Source organism: Acartia tonsa, chromosome 2 (assembly GCF_053477335.1).
Source record: "Acartia tonsa isolate MP-2025a chromosome 2, ASM5347733v1, whole genome shotgun sequence".
Lineage (NCBI taxonomy): Eukaryota > Metazoa > Arthropoda > Copepoda > Calanoida > Acartiidae > Acartia > Acartia tonsa.
In genome coordinates this window covers 19,403,948-19,426,235 of record NC_137261.1, presented here as the reverse complement: position 1 = coordinate 19,426,235, position 22,288 = coordinate 19,403,948, and the positions used below count along the sequence as shown (strand labels likewise).

The 22,288-nt window shown below is 32.2% G+C and overlaps 2 protein-coding genes and 1 long non-coding RNA gene across 6 annotated transcripts in view; all 3 read right to left on the bottom strand.

Annotated features, from left to right (window-relative positions):
* Window positions 1–22,288, bottom strand: part of LOC145306225 (uncharacterized) — a 116,720-nt gene that overhangs the window by 79,849 nt on the left and 14,583 nt on the right. Inside the window, exons 2-5 of one of the 2 annotated variants that reach the window (XM_080148261.1) lie at window positions 17,185–17,244; window positions 16,604–16,874; window positions 15,919–16,085; window positions 11,609–13,734 (exon numbers count right to left, since the gene is read on the bottom strand). The exons of the other annotated variant lie outside the window; for it this stretch is intronic. Of the exons in view, the coding sequence (XP_080004387.1) occupies window positions 12,382–13,734; window positions 15,919–16,085; window positions 16,604–16,874; window positions 17,185–17,226 (1,833 nt within the window). The 5' untranslated portion in view covers window positions 17,227–17,244 and the 3' untranslated portion in view covers window positions 11,609–12,381. Of the gene's footprint in view, window positions 1–11,608; window positions 13,735–15,918; window positions 16,086–16,603; window positions 16,875–17,184; window positions 17,245–22,288 lie in introns of those variants that run through there. 2 annotated transcript variants of the gene reach the window in all.
* LOC145312739 (uncharacterized) lies at window positions 1,240–5,453 on the bottom strand. Its single transcript, XR_013877097.1, has 2 exons — window positions 1,851–5,453; window positions 1,240–1,468 (listed from the first exon to the last, which is right to left on the bottom strand). It is a non-coding gene; the product is annotated as an uncharacterized LOC145312739 (long non-coding RNA).
* Window positions 17,242–22,104, bottom strand: LOC145306275 (uncharacterized). 3 transcript variants are annotated; one of them, XM_080148357.1, is made up of 7 exons: window positions 21,722–22,104; window positions 21,435–21,513; window positions 19,417–19,535; window positions 18,835–18,981; window positions 18,257–18,378; window positions 17,779–17,914; window positions 17,242–17,557 (listed from the first exon to the last, which is right to left on the bottom strand). In XM_080148357.1, exons 1-6 carry the CDS (start codon window positions 22,013–22,015, stop codon window positions 17,824–17,826), a joined length of 852 nt encoding a protein of 283 aa, XP_080004483.1. In that variant the 5' UTR covers window positions 22,016–22,104; the 3' UTR covers window positions 17,242–17,557; window positions 17,779–17,823. The 3 variants fall into 3 exon arrangements, with proteins under 3 accessions (XP_080004483.1, XP_080004476.1, XP_080004493.1); XM_080148350.1 differs by having other exon boundaries at window positions 17,242–17,503; XM_080148367.1 differs by having other exon boundaries at window positions 17,242–17,410.

The window sequence follows — 22,288 nt, the reverse complement described above, 5'->3', positions numbered from 1 at the left end:
CCTTTCAACTTGGTAAAAAGATTAATATTAATCACTGAGGTGGCGTTGACAATATATTAATCTAGAAGTTAGAACATAGATATAAATGAGAATTCTCTTAAACAAAAAGAAGAAAAAGTGTTAAAGAATAGTTATTTCTCGCATTGTATTATAAACGGCTTTCCGCGGATATAGAATGTAAAATTATGATTGTACATTTTTATATTCCTAGAAAGCTGGATATAATACGATGCTAGACATACTTTTTTCGTATGGGCGAGAACTGGTTCCTATCTACCGGATTCTAATGAATACGAGAAAAAAGATTATCTATAATACAAAGTAGCCTGATGTCTATCCGTCCGACCCCATCCCCTTATTTATTATTTTAGGTTAATAAAAAAGTCATATTTTTGGGGGAGAGGAGGAGGGAGTATTTTTAGTACGGGCGATTTCTCTTGGGAGGGTGGTGGTACCCTCCCCCAAAATAGTTGTAAACCTTCCCATGAACTATAAGACGCTACCCTGTAAAGGAGAACCTGATCGGCTAAAATTAGCGAGATACTTCGGTACAAACATACAGACAGACATCCTGTAAATTTATTATAAAGATGGAAAAGGCTTTCCAATTTAAACTTAAATTAATCACAACTAGGACGTCCAAGCTTTTTATAAAGGTTGGTGGGTGGAGGTTTGTGCGTTGCGCGCAGCGAGCAGAAAATTTAGTTTTTCCCTTTTAATAAAAATGGGGGAGGGTTTTATTACCCCCCTATTACACCTCCCCCTTGAACGTATCTGGTTACAAATTCTATGGCTGACCTCTTTTATTTTAAGAATACTTGTCTCTCAATATGAAGCTTTAATTCACTGAAAAACCTTCACCTTTGTGAAATACTCTTAAGATTTAAGTTAAACTCAAATAAATTTCAAATGTCAGTCCATATGCCTTACAAGTTTTGATGGTAAAATATGGTTAATTATTTTCTCGTATTCATTCGAATCCGGTGGAAAGAAACTGGTTCTTACCCATACGAAAAAACTATGTCTAGCACGTATTATATCCAGCTTTCTACGAATATAAAAATGTACAATCATAAGATTAAAACCAGGTTTTTTAGCCCGTGTCTTCAGCACCTCTGGGCTAAAAAGAACTGGTTTTAATCTTATAATTGAAAATTCTATATCCGCAGAAAGCTGTTTATAATACAATGCGAGAAATAACTATTCTGATCCTAATTTCAATCTAGAATCTAGTCAATATTTTTCGTTCTGTAGGTTATTTTATTAGGGGAAAAAACTATATTTGACTAATAGATTGACTATAACCATTAGGCATCTACTCAACAAACAAATATTTTGACCTCTAATAATGCTCGTTATGGATGTGGTCATCCTTGTTTTCTTTATTATAGGGGATGAAAATTATTTTGTATTTATTCTATACTTAAATCTTTACCTGTCTTACTCAAGCAGAATTGAATTGATCTACCTAAAATAAACATAATTACAAAATGTGTTACAAAATTTACATTCTTAAGTTATCTTTTTTTTCTAGAATATACATATATTGAAATAATATTATTATCAAAACCGCAGTGACAAGAAATAACCAAAGTTATTGTTTTAAACGTTCATGAAATTATAATAAGTTAAAGGAAACGTTTTACTTATTATTACTCGATATTATAAATATGTAATAAGCATTCTTGTAAGTGCAAAAATGCTAAAAAATATTCTATTTAGTAGATTACATTATATTATTAAACGCTGACAAAATTCAAATATCAATCAGAATTTAAAATGAAAACTTGAATATGATAAAGATTTAATTCTCCTTGTATAGTAACTACATTCCCAAGCATCAACTCTACCTGGAACAGACGGGTGCACAGCTCAGTATTTCCACCCCAGCAGCTCATCCAGGAAACCTTATTTAGGTATATTGCACAATTTTGCATTATGCAACACCAATAATCCTACCCTGACCCCCCCCCCCTTTCTTTAAAGACATTAAAATACTCTCCCATTTATTCCCAGCCCCTTAGCCTATTTGTTTCCGTCCTTTGTGTTGGTTTGTGCCGGGGTCCCATGGGGTAAACCATCCTGGTCGGGGCTGTTGCAATGTGCATGCTTTTCAACTCTAGTGGTCCAAGGATACACAACCCTTTCTGTTGCTAACCTGGCGTCCTTGTATTAAAGTTTATATACATATATATGAATGTGTAATGCACTATTTAAAGAGTGGGAGACTAAGGGTTGAAATTTAGGGAGGATAACATGCATTTGCATTGAACAGCTCAAAGCCTCCCCCCACCCCCTCTTTTAAAACTAAATATATTTACTGAACCACTCGCGCCAAGACTTATCCCAGACCTAAAGTGAGACTGCAGCTTACAGAAGCCAACTCTCCTACCATCCCCCATTCTTCCTATTACTCAACATTTCGCAGACTTTTACCGGGTTTGTGCAATTTTCAGGACATTATTGCAGCTGTAAGAAAGAATTGAGTGGGAGAGAGATTGTGTGCACCCTGGGTATAATAAACTATACAGCTGTACTCAAGAATTGACCCAACAGACAGATTCCAGGTTCATACAGCTTCAAATTTAAATCTTTTGATAATGTATTTTTCATTAAATGTGCTATAGACTACTTTAGTGGCAGTGGCCCCAGTCTCTAAGGTCAAACAAAAAACACAAATATTTTACTTCTTAAAAAGGTCCTCTAACTTAACACAGCTTAATCTTATACTTAATAGAGATTTTTTATTTGATTTAATCATAATAATTGGAACTAATATTTCTCCCCTATCTTCTGCATTATATGGGAGGGAAGTTACCATATATATTAATTTGAATTTCATATATTCCATTAATGAACAGCAGACAGGCATCATTTTACTTTGTAGTTTAGATATTGGTGTGCACAGGGTTTTGACACTCCTCTTTTGCAGTTTTAGGGAGGTATATCAGAGGGGTGTAGGTCATTGTCAAGTGGAGTGGACACTTATGGAGTTATATCCAACCCCCTTAATTTTGATGGGGGGGGGGGGGAAGGTGAATTCTGCAAGATTCTGTGTAAAAAAACAAAACAAGGATGATAACACCCGTTAACATTCAAAGAAAATTACTGAAATATTTATAGACTAAAAAAATAAGAAATATTGTTGCGCAGCTTCCATAATGTTTGTCTTAACAGGTTTATTGACATAAATTGATAGGTGTCTAAATTACCAGAAAAATAAGGAATCTATAACATAACAGAGTCAGTAGAAGTATTTAAAATCTTTTAATTTTGTAATCTATTGTATTTTGAACATATTTTCAGAACCCATGTTTTTAATGTGGTGAACATTTTTATCCCTATTTCAAAACGTTTTGAAGCCATATATATATTACGTTTAAAACTATAAAGAAGCTAACTATTTTGTTATTAGAGCCTAATTGGTAGATAACTTTAAAGAGAGTTTTAAAAACTAAAATTTTAATATTTTCCTATCCTAAAACCGAAAGTAGTTTTATTAGTATTGATCACATCAAGGTTAATCGATTAAAATCCTCCCAAAAATAAAGTTTTAAACAAAAATCTTTTTCTTAAGAATTTTCTGTTTCGGATAGTGTTAAGATTGTTTATCATTTTCCGTAATCATTAGGTCTAATTTTCTTTAATCTTAATTCTTCTTGAAGTTTTCCCCCTTAAAATTCCAGGTACAAATAAATAGCTCCAGAAGTCCCATGTACATTAAATATATAGGGATTGATAAAGGGGCTTTTGAAAATAGTCCTGTGGGAGAGAGAAGAGAGTAAAGATTGATCTCTGCTCGGAGAATAATAAACGGCATAGAGAGAGAACTTAACGGAGACTTGAGAGAAGTGTTAGAGAATAGAATTAGGAAACATCAGAGAACAACCAGAGAGTGCGAGGGGAGAATGGTTGAAATATCTAGGTCAAGAAACATGAGCCTTATGCAATCTATTAGAGACGGGACAGAACCAGAGAGGGGTCTGGGGGCTGTCTCCCAGAGGTGTATCTACGGATCAAACTTACTCCGGTGCTCGGAGTTTTAGAAAGGGAAAGAGATGGTTGTGTCTAGCGTAAAGGGGAGAGAATATTTGGCCGGCCGCTCTCTCAATGAGATTAGAATTTGTAGGAGAGAATGGAAATTTAGTAGAATAGAATCTGAACTGAATGAGAAAGAGAGAGAGACTAGAAAGAAACAGAGGAAAAAGTGGGTGAATTTAAGGGAGGGTTTACGTTTAATTTTGTTCACTATATATTGATTATTTCATATTCCCAAGAACGTACAAAATACAAGAGAAAAAGGGGGAGGGGGGAATAAGGGGTTGATGTAGATTTAAAAGGGCTAGAGAATTGTAAATATAAAAAAGAGTAGAGGTGAATTCTACACTCGTAGAAAGAGAGAAATATTGCTTTCTCTCAGAGCTGAACACCCTCCCTTCCATTCCCTACTTGAAAACTTTTTAATACACATACAATACTCTTTAAGAACAGAAAAAAAGATAGAGAAACTGCGAGAGTCCCTCTCGAGTGCAAATATTAAAGGAGTTTATTCAGTATTCTTATATTTTTCAACTGTCGCAGTTTATTTGTATAATATCTACCTCGTGTAGACTTACCCTCATTCTGCCTGAAAAGGGAATGGGGAGACTGGTGGGGTAAGCAAAGCGACGAGGGTCAATCATTTCATTCGTCTAGTTCCATTGGCGGGAAGGGACGTATTTTGAACTTTTGTTAATACTGCTAAGAAGGGTCGTAGGACTGTAAAAGGGGTTTAATTTGTACTTTTCCATTTAAATTCCATATGGGCCGCTTTTATTACTGCCTGAGGGCAGTCTTAGTAACGTAAAATGATGCAAGAATAGATACAAAAATGGAACATTATAACATGAGGTTTTCTCCTGTTTATGCTTATAAAAATGAGGTTTTTTGGCAACAGTTTAAACTATATGATAAATATTATTAAAACTATACAAAAAAAATTGTAGAAGTATTGACTTTCTCCTTAATTAAAATGATGAAGCCTTATTCAAATTAACTTTACAGACAAGGACGACCTAATTACATTGAGTCCGGACTAGCTGCACTGCACGTGGTTGCACGTGGTCAGCGCCCTCTAGTTGTGCGGGTTCTTCAACACACAAGTCATTATACTACAATCACTGTGGAGCACATCACCTGAATTAAAGAATGGGTCAAATTTTATTTAGTATCTTCATAATTTTTTACCTGATCATTGTATTTTCTGAAATAAAAGATTGTCAAAATAAAATTATATTTAATCTATAATAAAATCTTTTTAAAAAATTTGTAGAGCTTGTAAATAAGCACACAACTTGGGGTTGTCCGTCTGTCTTATTTTCTCAGCCACTTATCAAAATGATTTATAGTTAAATCTGGCTTCACTGCCACAACTAAAGAGCATTTAGTGAAGAAGAAAAAAAACTGCTCAAATAAAAAAATAGCCTATATTGTCCAATATTTTTAAAGTAAATTAGCTTCTAGAAAATTCTTTTCCCATAAAAACATTTTATTCCAACTAAAAAGCATAAAAATCAAATGTCTTTGGTGTGTGTTTTTAAGGATACAAAAATCCTTATTGGCACTATATAAAACTAAATATATTTCTAACTCTTGGCAAAGAAAGAACACCGCACAGTGGTTATTTTTCCCTCCGTCTTTTCAACGTCCAACAACAACGTTACATCGTCGGTTGTTGTGTAAGTGCACGTAAAGTTCAGTTCAAATGTGAAAATTTAGTCTGCCCAGCGACACATGGAGAGGGATATGAATGATTTAACACATTACAATTCACAGATTTTAACGAACATTGTGCTAAGAAATATTAATTAAGTTTTTCAAGCTTACAATAAAAAAAGAAACATTTTTCTAAACTTCATAGTAGAACGTTGTCTGAATCTTTTTAAGTATGTCAGTCCATCCGGATAAATCCTTAGATCTTGGTTACCACCGGACTGAATTGGCTTTCCTAACTAAACTTTTTTATACTGAACTATACCCCCCGCCCCCCCACTATGTGCCCAGAAGTCCAAAATAAAACAAAAACTCATAATTCTGTTAATTTTGCTTTAAATTAAGAAATTTTTTTTTCAAATGAAGGATAATTGATTTAAGTTTTATTTTAGATACCTTAAAATGCTTTAAAATACTAAAAAATTAATAATATCGACAAAAAACACTTATTTAGCTATTTTGACAGTAAAGGTTTAGTGATTTTTAAAGATTTTAATTATATTGAAAACACAGACAGACATACAAACATCCTTTAATTTTATTATAAGGAATTATACTTGTAGCTTAATGATTTTCCATCACCATAATCATTTTATGACTAGTAGGGATATTCCCTGAAAAGCAGATCCTAATCGGTCCAGCAGATAGTAAGATATTTTTAGATTAATCCAGACTGACAGACCGACATATTTAATTATTCAAATGACATTTAAATTCTATTATTACCTCCCCCTCCCCTTGTTTAATTTTAGGTTTACGCCAATAAGGGACCAATAAAAAGCTACCATAAAAATTGTTAAGTTAGGGCGTTAAGTCCACGTGTATACGAGATCCTTCTGGAAATTAAAACAATTTTCTCGTATGTATTATTATAGGTTTTTGCTTAAATTAAATGAATTATCAATGTTATACTTATATATCAATTGATTTGTTGCAGAGAGGGAGGGGACATTGGGCTGTTTGTTACACTAGTCCCCAAAATCTTATAATAACGTTTTATTAACCGTTGGTTTAACAACTTTAGGGGCTTTTACTGAATTTTAACGTTTAAACCACAAATTGTAATCTACAGAAGGGGTAATTTTGTGCATCATCATTGGGGAAGTTCATCAATTTATCGGCTATTAACTTATTCCCATAGATCCCTGGATTTGTTGAAATTACTAACTATAAAAAGGAAACACGTTAATAACATTTTGAAAAATAATTTTCTATTTTCCTATAACCCATTTTACTGTACTTTTCATAAAAAATTTACCAATTATTGCTGCGCTACGTATAGACAAAACAATCCTTGTTTTGAAAATAAAAACAAATCTATCACAAATCACCACAAAAGCACTAAGAACTTTAATCCAAAGGCATTGCAATCAAAGGATTTAAGTCTGCAATAGGGCCTTAATCAAGAAGGGAGGGGACATTGGGCTGTTTATCACTTTAGTCCCCAAAGTTTTATAATAACATTTTCTTGTATGTTTTTTAAGTTGAGTGTCCTAACTTTTCAACCAATAATTGTAATTTACAAAAAAGGTAAGTTTGTGTATCATTATTGGTAATGTACATTAATTTATCGGCCAATGTCTTATCCCTTTAGATCCCTAGGCGTTCATACTCATAGGCTCTATGTATGTATAATATACATTTAATAACAAATTGGTTTAAATCATTTAGTTTCTTTACAAGTTTGCCTGACTCTTTTATTTCTTTAGAGCGTGTATACGGGGTGGATTATGTTTTAGTTTTATCAAATTGAAACATTTAAGATGATATTTATTTGATTTAAAAAGAATGTTGATTGATTAGAAGCAACAGGTTTGATAACATAGCTTAAATAAATATTTCTAGGGGTGTGCATGGGGGGTCTCCTCCCACCCTCCAGGGGTGGGGGGGGGGGGTCAAGGATATCCTTTAGAGACTTTAAGCAATAAGAATAAGGGATTGTATAAAAAAAATTGCACCGAGAACTATAAATATCACGATAAAATGATTTGTAAAAAAAGTTATTTCAATTCGTCTTTATTATGTAAAAGTTGCTATAAAATGGGTCCGACCGCTCCTACAAAAATGCGAAAAAAAAATTTCAGCTAACGAGGCCGCCAGTGAAACCAACGGGATTCATTCACTGAGTGCCTTGATTAAACATGTATAATGGTCTGATATGCGGCCTCGTTAGCTGAAAAAAGATCAAACTATTTGAAGTTGAAAGTAATATGACAAAATATTATAATTCCTGCTTCTTTAGGGGGGAATGCTTTGACATAATAAATTAATTTAAAATCGTATAGTATATTCAATAAGCTATCAAAAAAGGTAAAATATATTACTGTAGCTCAATTTTTGGTAGTTTGACGATAATTTAAAGTTTGCATATAAAATGTAATTTCAATAGTCAGGCTTTATTACAAAATCCTAAATATCTAGGTAGGCTACTTCTAGAGGCTGTAAAATCATAAGTAATTGCTATTTTCACCTCTTGCTTTGGGAATCCTTCTCAAATATGACAAAGATTAACCTTAAACTATAAAATTGGTCAATATCCAAAATTGCATTTTTTGGAATCTTGGAGTTTTTGCATTGCCTGGGCACATAGTGCCCCCATTGTCTCTGAGGCCGAAACCACTAGCCATTCATTAATGTACATACAAAGGATTTTCACATTTCAATTTAAGGGGAAAGACCGAATTAACATTAAATCTTCTACAAACAGTATTTTAGAATACTAATACGTGTCCAAAATAGAACAAAAGCAGCTTTGAATAGAAAAGAAATTGGAACTGAAATGATAGGGTATATTTCATAGGGAAAAGGGATCTATTTACAGAAAGGGTGAGAATGGGCAAGGTAGGATAAATTTTTCTTTATCCCTATATTTTCAAGCTACCAAAGTCCAGAGGTAGAAAACAATGCACTTAGATTAATCTACATTTAAATGTTTGAAATCAACTGAATGCAGAACAAATTAAATAAATCAAATGGCATGTTTATTTTCCTATCCCTACTTCCCTGATGTCTAGCTGATAATTTGTTTGCACGACCTTAGCCTGGAAGTCTTAACTGTGCATGTTAATGAGTTGCGCCTATTTTGGTCTAAGGCATTCCATTCCACCTTGTGTTTATGTCTCGCACCTGACATAGCAGCAGTAAGAACCACATTTTGGTTATCACGCGGTATAGGGCCGAGATTCGAACCTATCACCTGCATCCCGACTGCCAGGAGGGAGAATGAGACTAAAGTTAGTGATTAGTGCAATGGATGATATAAACCTTCCCTGATTCATTCTTCAGTTAGATTTTCTTAGATATACTGTTAACATCTAGAAATGATTAAAGTCTGCCTTTGGTAGCTTGTAAACATTAGGGTGAGGGTGGGGGGAGAATGTAAATATAAACTTAAGATGCCATTGTCCTCTCCCATCTTGTCAAAAGCCGTTGGCTTCCCTACAACATAATTGTTATGATATACACACATCATTATTTGTAAATAAGGTAATTTGTGGGTTTTTGTTAGTTAATAGTTGTTTATTTAATCTAAACTAATATAAGTTTGGGGAGGGTGGGGGTGTTCGGATATAGCCCCTTAAAAAAACACTCCTCCTTCCCAAAGAAAATAGGCTAAAATCAATATTTTACCTCAAATGAAGAATTTAGTGTAAGGAGCCAAAAACCTATTTATGTATTTTAATATAAGCATCAAGATAAGAAATTATAAATATGATTGGTGTAGCGAATTTTATATTACCAATATAAACGGACAAATTAGCTATAAAGTATTATTGATCCATAAAACTAAACATATATTTTTCTATGTAATTTAGAATTTTAGGCTTTTTAAATTAAAACAATGTATTTGTGTTTGTAATATTGAAAATTCCCCTAAAAAAATTAAAAAAAGGGACTTTTTACTTTGGCTTTGAGATAATTCTAATGAATTGTTATGGTTATTAGTCGCTTTTAAGTACCATCCTTTTCTCTCCCCCTCCTTTTTTAGCATTTACTCTCAACAAGAAAAACAACATCATTGAAAGCGAAGCTTAGCATGTGAGAAAAAGACACCAACAAACACTATCGGATAAATATGTTATTTAAAAACCTAATATAAATTGTATTTACTCCATTTTTCGTTATTTTAGAGATGCTACGCTTAAAATTATAACTAAACGGCCAAGGAATCATTGCCAAATTAATAATCTTTCTATGATCAAAAACATTAAATTAATTTACATAATTTATAGTAATTGTTATACGAGTTGCAATGCTTTCAAGATTATCAAGTAACTTCATTCAAGGTTGTACATCAATAAGACGATCCTTCCATGCATAGAATTCTAAGGACTGACTCATCCTAATGTAGAAAAGCTATGCTAATAATAATAAACTCCCATGTTCTATCTCTCTCTCTCTCTTACTATCTCGGCCTGTTCTCATCCCAACGTGAGCCATGTGGGGCAAGGTCAAACGTTGTAACTCTCATCTGTAGTTACAAAATTTACTTTGCTTATTTTTTGGCGCGTTTTTAAACTAGTTGTAAGGGATGAAAAAAGGGGACACTTTCACTTATTTTGTACTTTTTAAAGAATTTACAACCCTTAACATGTTGCAAATAGTTCTAAAAGCATTTTGTGTTTGTTTTAAAATGTAAACATTAAACTAAAATTTTGACGGTAATTTTAATTTTGTAAATTTAAACAAAATACCCATTGGACAATTATAATTTAACAAAACGATGATTTTTGAAATTAAAAATTTAAAAAAACGTTTTGCAACATTATCACATTTTGCTTTCCGTAGCAGCAGAAACGAAGCAACTGTTTGTTTTACAATCCTCATCTGAAATTTAAAAAAAAAATAACTCTGTTAAAATGGGAGAGGCGGGATGTAACACTTTTTGAAACCAAACATAAAAGTCAAAGGAACTCGACTATAAAAAGAGTTACAGCACTGAGATTTGGATTAGCGATAGCTTTTAAGAGGTACAATGTGGAACTGTAAAGAAACGGCAGCGGAACCACAGCTCTCGCCGAAAACTGCCGTTTTCCGCTAATTATTTTTTTTTCTCTGCCTTTTCCGCCAAATTAGATTATTTAGAAACAATTGAGATAAACATTACTTTAGCAAAAAAAATTTCCTTATATTTGCACTTTTTAGAAGATGTTAAAAATGTTTGAATAATGAAAAAATCCTAGTTCTCAAATTAAATCATACCTAATGGAAATTTGTTTTAAAAACGGCGGTTTTTCCGCCGCCGTTTTTTCACAGTTCCTCATTGTATCCATTAACAGCTACCGCCATGCCAAGTTTTAGTGCAGTAATTCTTTTTTTAGTTGAGTTCCTTTCCTTTGACTATTTATTTTGGGTTTAAAAAGTGTTACACCCTCCCTCCCACTTTTATACTAAAAGAAACAAATGCCAAATAAGAATTATGCTTTTATGCAATTAGTTTAATAAAAAAAAGTATTAAATTCAGGTAATTGTTTAATTATTGATTGTTTGTTTAAAAAAGAATCTTTAACAGAGAACAGCAGGCGCAGCCGAGTTTAGTTTCCCTTTTATTAGAAAGATCCAGCTGCATTTACAACATTTTCAGTCGTTCTCGCAGCCTCCTTAATGTGTCAAAGAATTTAAACCATCATCAGCCGCAGTCGAAAGAAAGTCGCTAGAAGTATTAGTAATTTGGTTCATATTTGCAGTGAAGACATTTTAAAAATAATTTTACTACTGAATATTTTTTCTTGATATAATTAAGAGGTTTTGTGATTTTTTAGTCCAGTAAATAGCATAATAAAATATTTTCAATTAACAATATGAAATTAGGTTGTCAGTGATTTTAAGCAGAGATATTATTAAAAATATTAAAATCTAAATGCATGATATATTTCAATACATTATCAATACTTGATGAAATTTTTTTGTAATACTTAAATCTATCTAAATAACATTACAATAAATACACACATAGTGTGCATTAAAAGAAATTAATTTTAAAAATTTTGAAAAAATGAAGAAAAAAAACAAACAACATTTAATATTTTCATAAATTATTTAATGGCATTTCTTTTTCTACATTAGTGTAAATTATAAATAAATATTTTTCTATCCTGAACCATTTTTATAAAGATATTTGTACCTTACTCTCTTATTATAAAATTAGCAGCGCAACTTGTCTATAACATAAAAAAGTAATGCAGTTTTCGCATGTTGTAGGGAAGGTGATAGGTTCGAACCTTGGCGTCATAAATTATACTTTATACGTTCGTACTGCACTGCTGGTATGTCAGGTGCATGACATAAATAGTTGGAGTAAGGGCCTTAGACAATAACAGACAGGCGCAATTTATTAACAAGTAAAGTTAGTAATTCCATACAAAGGTCGTGCAATCAACGGATTGGCTGTCTGAAGATTTGGTCCAGAAGTACACTTAAAAAAGATTCTAAAAAAGGGGGGAGGACATTATTAAAGCAAAATCTTAATTTTAGGCCAAAATTTGTATAGAAACATTCTGGAAAGCTATTAATAAATACATTAGAATAGAAGGCCAGTAAATGCTTGTTATGCTATACTACTAAATCACAAAATTGTCCTTGTTATTTTTAAATATATGAATATATCATACTAAACAATGAGAGGATTAACTAGCTTTTTTCCTCATCTTCACACATTTTTACAATATTTTTTTCTTGGAGTAAATTATTTGGTTCAGATTTTAATGTTTTCACTGAAATGTCTTCTGATCCTTGTTTTGAAATATCAACAGCTACTTTTGCCTTATCTTCATCAACAAAATTGTCAATTAAGTCGCCACTTTCCTTAATTTCTGCCTTAATTAAGTCTTCAATATCAGGTTTTATGTCAATGTATTCATGTTCATCAAGATCAAAATATTCTTCCTGTTTAATAAAATCATCACCATCATTGTTCAGTTGCAATTCTATTTCTCCGCTTAAAACACTGGGATCATTCTTGTGTGCTTCTAAATGGCTTCTAAAAGACGTGAAATTGTTGTATTTTTGGGCACAAATTTTGCAAGTAAATGTTTTCTTGTGTTCGGCTTTTTTATGTGCTCGTAACAAACTTTTCTCTTTGAAAGATGCATTGCATATTTTACATGAAAACGGCTTATCTAACACGTGAAATAATTCGTGCTTTGAAAGTTCACTCTTCTTAAAAAACGCTTTACTGCACACATTACAAGAAAATGGTTTTACACCTGTGTGACGTATTAAGTGACTATCCAAATGAGTTTTTCTACTAAATTTTTTATCACATAAATTGCACGGAAAAGGCCTTTCATTCGTATGACTTTTCAAGTGTCCGTTCAGATTTCCCTTTACTCGAAATGTTTTATCACACAAATGACAGGCAAAAGGTCTTTCCCCTGTATGAACAAGCATGTGCGTCTGCAATTGGTAATTTGACAGATAATTTTTGTTGCACACTTGACAAACAAACCTTGGTTTATCTGTGTGCCAGTTTTTTACATGTTCATTTAGAAGACATTGCAAAATAAATGATTTATCACACATGTCACAAGCAAATTGCTTCTCAAAATGTAGTTTCTTGTGTTTATTTCTATTACTTTTAGAATGAAAACTTTTATCACAGATATCACAGCTAAATGGTTTCTCTCCTGTATGTGTTCTAACGTGTACAATCAGGGACTTCTCAAGGGGATATGATTTCCCGCATTCTTCACATGAAAAAGGTCTTTCCCCATCTGCAGTTTTACTCTTCTCACGGGGCGTATTACTATCTTCGTGAATTCTTTTGTGACACGTTAAATCAAGTTTTGTCCGATAAGCTTTGTCGCACAAATCACAAGCAAATGGCTTTTCTGTTTTACTTAAGCTTTGCCAGATAATTTCGTCATTTGATAATTGCTTCTCAGGAGCATGCTGATTTGTTCGATGTTTCTTCAAGGAACCTTTTTTCGTGAAAACACCATCACATAAGTCGCATTTAAATTTACCATCCTCTGTTTGCTGGTACTGAAAAAAGATTAGGTATTATTTTTTAATCATATTAAACATGGAATTTTACTAAAAACATAATATGCCGTGTTGTTTTTCGTAACGTAAGTGCTCTGTAATTGGGGTGTATACGTCAATTCACGTTGTAGAAGAACCAAAATATAGATATTTTTGGTATAGTCCCTTTCGTGACAACGCCTCTTAAGGGGCGTTTCATCGTATTTTCACAATATCTTTTGATAGATAATTTTAGGTTAAGTAAGTCAATTGGCCCCGCCGGGGCTAGAAAAAGAAGAAAAGCTACAGTGAAAATGCGACGAAACGGCTCTTAAGAGGCGTTGTCACGAAAGGGACTATACCCAATATTTTTTCTTCAAAAATAAGTCATTAGGAAAGAAACAAGGATGACAACATCCATAAGTAGCGAAGCACAAACAATTAAATAAGAATTTAGATATTAGTTGTCAATAGCATGTACAGTAGACTATATAAGTTTGAAGGTATTTTAATTAATATAATAGATTTGAAATCTGCATAAAATTTTAAGTTTTTTTTTTATAAAATTCGTTTTTTATATAATTCTTTATTTAAAGGCGCAAATACGATTTAAGTTAATTAATTTTGACATCTGTGATTAGTGGATTGAAAACAATCTGCGCTCTGATTGGAGAAGCTTAAGTGTCGTACATCATTCAACCAATTAGAGCGCGGGTAGGTTTCAATCTAGCTTTCCTATTGGTCAAAATAAATTAACTTAAATCGTATTTGCGCCGTTAAATAAAGAATTAAATAAAAAACGAATTTAATAAAAAACCCTTAAAATTTTATGCAGATTTCAAATCTATTATATTAATTAAAATTCCTTCAAACTTATATAGTCTAATGTACAGTGTGTTTTTTTATGAGAACTTTTTTGAAAGCAATTTTACCCCACTTATAGTTATCAGAATTTAATGATTAATGGCTTATTTTCTTCGTTTTTTAAGGGAAATTATGAAACAACAAAAAAAATACAGTTTTTGTTGAAAAAGAACAGTAAAGTTGAAAATTAAAAACTTAGGTGTCAACATATGAAAATGGTTTTAGCGCATTTTTCTTAAAAAAATGGATTTTCTGTAGTCGACTTTGGGGGGCCAGTACTCCCTCCCTGGTTGAGATATGACCTTCAAACTTTGATATGTTCTAGTACATGTCCCTAATAGTATCTGTATACATTTTTAGCTCTATATCTCAACTTTGAAGTGTTTAGCAGCCATTCTTGCAAAAGGTTGATTATTTGAGCATAAGAAAAATGCGCTAAAACCATTTTTAGATGTTGACACCTAAGTTTTTAATTTTCCACTTTACTGTACTTTTTCAACAAAAACTGTAATTTCTTTTGTTGTTTCATAATTTCCCTTAAAAAACGAAGAAAATAAGCCATTAATCATTAAATTCTGATAACTATAAGTGGGGTAAAATTGCTTTCAAAAAAGTTCTCATAAAAAAAACACACTGTATATTAGGAAAAAATCACGAAACCTTTTCAACATTTGTTTTTAATTTGACTAACAGACTAACGGTCAAAGTAAATTACATACTGGATGCTCAAAATAACGGGAAATTTAATTTTGATATTTTTAACTACAAAAATTTAAAAAAAGGACCATAAACACCAAAGATATGAGGAAAAATGTGAAAAATATAAAAATAGCCAAAAACCTGCAAAAAGGCAGTCTGACCGCCATTGATGTTTTCTTGAAACGACAGGAAATTTAATTTGGATATCTATAACTGAAAAACTTTGGAAATCGGGCCGTAAATACCAAAGTAATGGAGAAAAATGTGAAAAATACAAAAATAGCCTAAAACCTGCTTAAAGGCAGTCTGACCGTCATAGTTGTTTTCTTGAAACGACAGGAAATTTTATTTTGATACTATAACTGAAAAAATTTTGGAAATCGGACCATAAACACCAAAGATATGAAGAAAAATGTGAAAAATACAAAAATAGCCTAAAACCTGCTAAAAAGCGGTCCTACTGCCATTGATGTTTTATAGTTAATTGTGCTCTTTAATAATGGGAATGTTGTCAAAAAATTTCAGCCTGTTATCTTTTATAGGAGTTGAGAAAATCACGTTTCCCCCAAACTAAGACGGACATACGGACATTTCAAATTATAGAGTAGCTTCGCTACTAAAAATGTGCAGAGAAAAACTTACCAATCCATGTACTTCACGTTCATGCGAATTTAATGCTTTCCTTGTTGTACTTTGAAATTCACAAAACTCGCAAGAGAAATCCAGTAGTTTGTGAGTTGATCTGTGTTTCCAATGAGCTTTGTATGAATTTGAAATTTTACTGCATATCTCACAAATCCACGTACGATCTAAAAAATAAAGATTAATCTTTAATTTACATGTCTTAGTGAAGAAATACATAAATTTGAGAGAATATATCAAAGCATAAACATATGAAATATGAAAGAGAGGATTGATAGAGAGATCTTGTAAAAACCCGGTGATTTTTCTTCTACCGGATATGTGGAAAGCTAAAAAAAACACCATTTAATACCCATGGGATCTTCCTTTAATAAATCACAAATCTTAACAAAGAAAAAGAAAAGAAGATCCTACTCAACAGTCAGAGAAATCTAAAAAATTGCCCCCACCCCCTAAAAAAAATATTTTAAAAAATTTTCTTTTAGAATCTAAATAATAAATTGTATTATCAAATTCAACTCTCCCCTCCTCAAGTGCCCCTAGAGGCCTCTAGGGGGCGTAGCCGCTAGTATTCAATAAAAGTACTACAAGTTTTTGAGCAAATAATTAAGATTTACTTTCAAATATCCCCTCCCTCACTGACTAACTTTTATAAAGTGAAGAAACTATTACAGTAAAAACTAACCATTTGTTTTAGGGGTATTTCCTTCTGGTTTTGATTGATTTCTTTCTTGTTTATTATCATTTTCATGTTGGCTACTGTTATGTACAGGTTGACTGCTGTTATTTACAGATTGGTTGCTATCATTTACATGATGACTGCTACTATTTACAGGAGAACTACTTTTATTTACATGTTGGATATTTCCAACGTCAGATGCCCATGGATCTACATATGTTTGATTATAAAAATTGTTATGTGTGTTTTCTTCTTTTGTTTCTTGATTTTGAAAATCCTAAAAAAGTTGGATGATGTAGGCTAACTTCGGTGGGTACAAATAATGAATTTTGGCCTTCCAGTTACACTTAAGTCCTATGTGGTTATAATATAACTATTCTATGACTATAATGTTTTAATATGATTTTAAAAATAAGGCAAAAATTAGCTATTTAAGTTAGGTTATTTTTACTTTTAACCAATTTATTCTATTTTATTTTTTTTCAGTAAACATATTTAAAATGAAATTTCTGCGCTTTAAAGTCTGAAGTTATCTTTAATTCTAGAGGAAAAAAGCTATTGACTTTTTAGAAGGGGTAAAAAAATACCTGAGGATCAAGAAAATGACCACTACCATAAATATTGTCCATCTTTTTAAAGAATGATCTGAAAATATTTTTTGATGTTCACAATAATGTTGAAATAGAATTTGATTTCATATATAATTTTTAGGACGAAAATTCATAAAATACAAAAATAATTAGGTATACTCCCCCCAAACCAACACAATTTATCCACCAATGTAGTTTGATTTCATATTAGGTATTTTCATTACTAATAGAATAAGATTAAAACAAAACAAAAAACATGCAAAATAAATAAAAATAATATCATTATGAAGATAACCCAAAGACAGGGGTGTATATTCTGCACAAAATTAATTTTTTATCCTGCTGCAAAAAACATTTCATTCTACACCCACTTAATTAAAATAAAATTTTCCATCATTCTAAGGGTAATTTTGTGTCTGTAAATGAGAGGACGAGTAGCTTTTTGCTCATTCTTCAAAGATTTCCCCATTTCTTTGGTGTTTTTGGTCCGATTTTCAAAAATTTTCTGCTTAGGTCTTAAGAACGCTTTTTTTTCATTACTCCCCCCTCACCCCCCCCCCCTTCTCAGAGGATACCATGCAGAATATATACCCCTGCCCAAAGGGCTTGTTCTCTATTTTATTCAGTTATCTTTTTCTAAAATACTTCTGCTCTGATTTCTATTGGATCAATTTCTTCAAGCTCTTCTTTTATACATTCTCCAGTTAAAATAAATTCACCAACATCTAATAATGTTTGTTCTTGTTTTTATCAACTTAATAAAGAGATTTAATGTAACAAGCAATATTTTTATAAGCCAAATTGTAAAGGAGAACAATATCGGTTCATCGGTTAGCAAGATCCTTTGGTACAGACCAACTGACATACAGAAAAACATCCTGTTACTTTTAAATAAAGATTGTCATGAAAATATCCTGTATAAAAGTGGCAGGATTTCTATCTATGTATTTCGGAAAATCTTTTTAATCTTTGACACCCTTCCAACCTAAAAGAACCCTTAAAACTTCTAGGAGCGTATCTGTGAAATAAAATATAATGAGCAACCATTATCTAAAAGTAAAACATTCCTTTTTCGGTGGTTGTATCAGTAATAGATATACTTGGATAACTCAAGTCTTCTTCCTCTATCTTAATACCATCTGTAGTATCACAATAAACAATAAGGGTACCATTTTCATCATTCTGCATCTCCTAAAAATAAGACAGTATACCAATCAAGTATTATTATATGACAAATCAGATTAATATATGAACATAGTGTAAAATTGATAATTGTAAAAAAAATTATGGTGAGAATCAGTGTTTTTTGGCAAATTCACCACGGATTCCTCAAGGTTACAATAAAAAATATTTTGTAAACCTTTCTACCCCTATCTTATCCAATAAATTTTTTTAGATGACCAAAATTTATAATGAACCTTCTCATAGGTCCTAGGAAGGTTTATAACTAATTTGGGGAAGGGTACCAACACCCTCCTAAGAGATATCGCCCCTGAAAAAAATATCCCCCCCCAAAAAAAAATTTTAATATTTTTTTTTCTTATTAAATTGAAAATAGGGGAAGATTCGACCTCCCCTCCCCCCAAAATGCTCTTGAGGCCTCTAGGGGCGTAGCTAGTACATGATATAAATTGCTAGCTTACCCACCTGTTTTACGAAAGTTGCACTCTTAACCACACGAGATTTCTTAACTTTCTTAGTTTGTGTGTTCTCCCTTGAGTAATTTCCATCACCTTCCAACCCTGAATGAAACTTCTCCTTGTGACGGTTCATGGATGTTCGTTGGGAAAATGGCTGAAATAAATTAATTTATTAGAATGTTTATGAATAAAAAAGGGGTAAAATCTGATATATGACTGTTCAGTGTTCACTATGCCTAATTTTTAAAATTTTGTTTGGAAAAAAAATAAAATATATTTTTTATTATTATAAAATAAATAATTCTAGGTACTGTTTAAGAACTTAATCTCAGGGAGGGAGGAGACATTAGGCTGTTTATTACACTAGTCCTAAAATTTGTATAATAGGTAATATTTTCTTATTCGGTGGCTCAACAACTCGATGGGACTTTTGCTGAATTTTGATTGGTTGGTTGAATAAGTTGAATGTCCATATATATGTTTCAACCACTAATTATAATCTACAAAAGGGGCAATTTTGAGTATAATTTTGATGTTAATCAATTTATCGGCCATTGTCTTATCCCTGTAGACCCCTGACTTAATCTACCTTATTGCAAACATCACAATTGAATGGTTTTTCCCCGTAATGTGTTCGAAGGTGTTTGTTCATGTGTTGTTTCTGTGCAAAGCACCGTCCACACAACTCACATTTATATGGCTTCTCACCTGAAATGTAAAATAACAAGGATGTCAACATACATAAAAGCGAAGCTCTGAAATGATAGGCCAAACGAACAATAACACTTGTAGAGTGTCAGAACTGAATAAGCATAATATTAAAGCATATGTCTAAAAAAAACTTGCAAAACTTCGTAAATACAGGATACTGTTTAAGGACATACTATGTAGGTAATATTTTTAGGAATTGATTCTTTCGGACAATTATATCACATAATTTTTTTTTGTTGAAAAATTAAAATCAACATGTTTAAAATGAACGTACATACATTCTGGTAACGATTATAGAGTTGCAACGCTTTTGTAATAGTACCTAACTACTACAGAAATCATCATGCAAAGTTTTGAATCGATAGGAAAATTCTAACATACCTAAATTAACGAAAAAAGCTATCCGTTACGAGCGTAAGAACGGACCGACCCTAATATGGAGTGGGGACAAAACACCTAATTTAAAAATGCCTAACTAAAAATGCCTATATAAAAACACCTAAGTTTAAAAATACCTAATGTTAAAAACACCTACGTTAAAAACACCTAATTTAAAAACACCTAATTTATAAATGCCTAATTTAAAAACGCCTAACTAAAAATGCCTAACTAAAAATACCTAAATTTAAAAATGTCTAATTTTAAAAATGCCTAATTTAAAAATACCTAATTTTAAACTATCTAAACGCCTAATTTAGAAATGCCTAATTCTAAAATATCAAATATTTTCACTAAAATACCTAAAATTTTGATAACATTAATCCAATTGGCTGATTGTTATTGCTAAAGGATCTTGCTAGTCGATGAACCAATATGGTTCATTTTTACATAGACGTCAAAGGGAAGGGGGAAGTAAAGTGGGGATTACCCCCCCCCCTTAAACGAATTTGGGGGTGTCGTAGGCACCCCCAAATTTTTTTTCATTTTACCCCCCCCCCCATTTAAAATTTACCCCAACCATTTAGGAGGGGGTATTTACCCCACACAATCAATTTGGGAGGGGGGGGAGTAAATACCCCCCCCCCCCAAAATAAAAAATCTCTAACAAAAAAAATGTTTGTGCGCTTAGCGCGCATTTTTAATACTAAATATTTAATAAAACTTAAATTACCCCCCCCAGAAATTTTACCCCTGGGGTAAATTTTGGGGGGGTAAACAAAATTTACCCTGCCAACAGATTTCAGGGGGGGTAATTAACCCCCCAAAGCTAATTTTACCCCCCGGGTAAAAAATTTCCCCCCCCCCTCCGTTTTTTAATATTTCTTCAATCTTTTTTTATCAAACTAGAACAAAAATGGGGGATGATTAATTATCACCACCCAAGAAAAAAGAGGGATGCTACGGCTACTTAGGTTAGGGAAGAAACCAAAAAAATTAAAATTCAACCTTTGAAATTCTGGAGGGGGGGGGGTCATGAACCCTCAATCCCCCCCCCCCCCTCCCCCCAAAGATGTAATTGAATTCCCCTCTGCACTGCAATCGCCCCTAGAGGCCTCTAGGGGGCGTAGCAGCCGGTTTAATATATTTAACAACAGTTTTAAGATATACTTAAAATTAGGTTTTTTTAGATTAGGTATTTTAAAATTAGGTATTTTTAAACTTAGGTATTTATAGTTAGGTGTTTATAAAATTAGGCATTTTTAAAGTTAGGTGTTTTGTCTCATTAGACATTTTTAAAATTAGGTATTTTTAAATTAGACATTTTTAAATTAGGTATTTATAAATTAGGTGTTTTGTCACATTAGACATTTATAAAATTAGGCATTTTTAAATTAGGTATTTTTAAATTAGGTGTTTTGTCCCCACTCCCCTAATATAACTGTGCTACAGATACCTAGACAAAATTGTAGCTGGTAAAACTTTACCTAATGTTCATTTTCAACGTATCATGTTTACCTGTATGTATTCGCATATGATCAGTCAGGTTACTCTTTAGTGTGAATGATTTGTTGCACGAAGGACAAGAAAATGGCCTTAAAATTTAATTAAGCTCAATTTAGTATTACATAGTAAGAGTATGTCTAAGTCTATTCGCCATCTAAGCTTGATGGATACTCTGTAAAAATTAAGTAAATATTTTTCTCATCTTAAGATTAATATCCCTATAAAGAAAACGATGTAAACTGTTCTGTTTTAGCATAAAAATTTACTGGTTCACTTTAATTGATTGAGCTTAATTTCCTGTCGCCAGTGTGTATTCTCATGTGTTCATTCAGTGTAAACTTTCTTGTAAATGTTTTATCACACAATTCACAATTAAAAGGCTTGCTGCCCGTGTGTATCATATGATGTCGCTTTAAGTCATGCTTGAGATGAAATGCCTTGGCACATAGCAAGCACACAAACTGTTTTTCTTTGGTTTTTTCAGCAGGAGCTTTGTCATTTTGGACGTGTTCCCTCTGATGATGATCAACTTTAAGTTCTTCAGTGGCAAAAGTTTCATCACACGCCACACAGATAAAGACATCTTCTGTCATGATTGTTGATCAAAACTGTTTTGTCTTAGAGACTAGGCTTTTGTAAACAACATTTTCCTTCAATATAATCTGTAATAATAAAACAATTAGTTGAAATGCTTTTTTTTACTATTAAAAAAGGCACAATAGATTTGAATAAAAGTAGGATATAATTTAGGTACCTATTACATGTTTTTTTTAAGACAACCAATATTGACGAAAATTTTGGTTTAAGAAGAAAAGGTAAAAAACAATTTAGGGGGCGAGGAGGAATTATTTTCTTCTAGGGGGCGA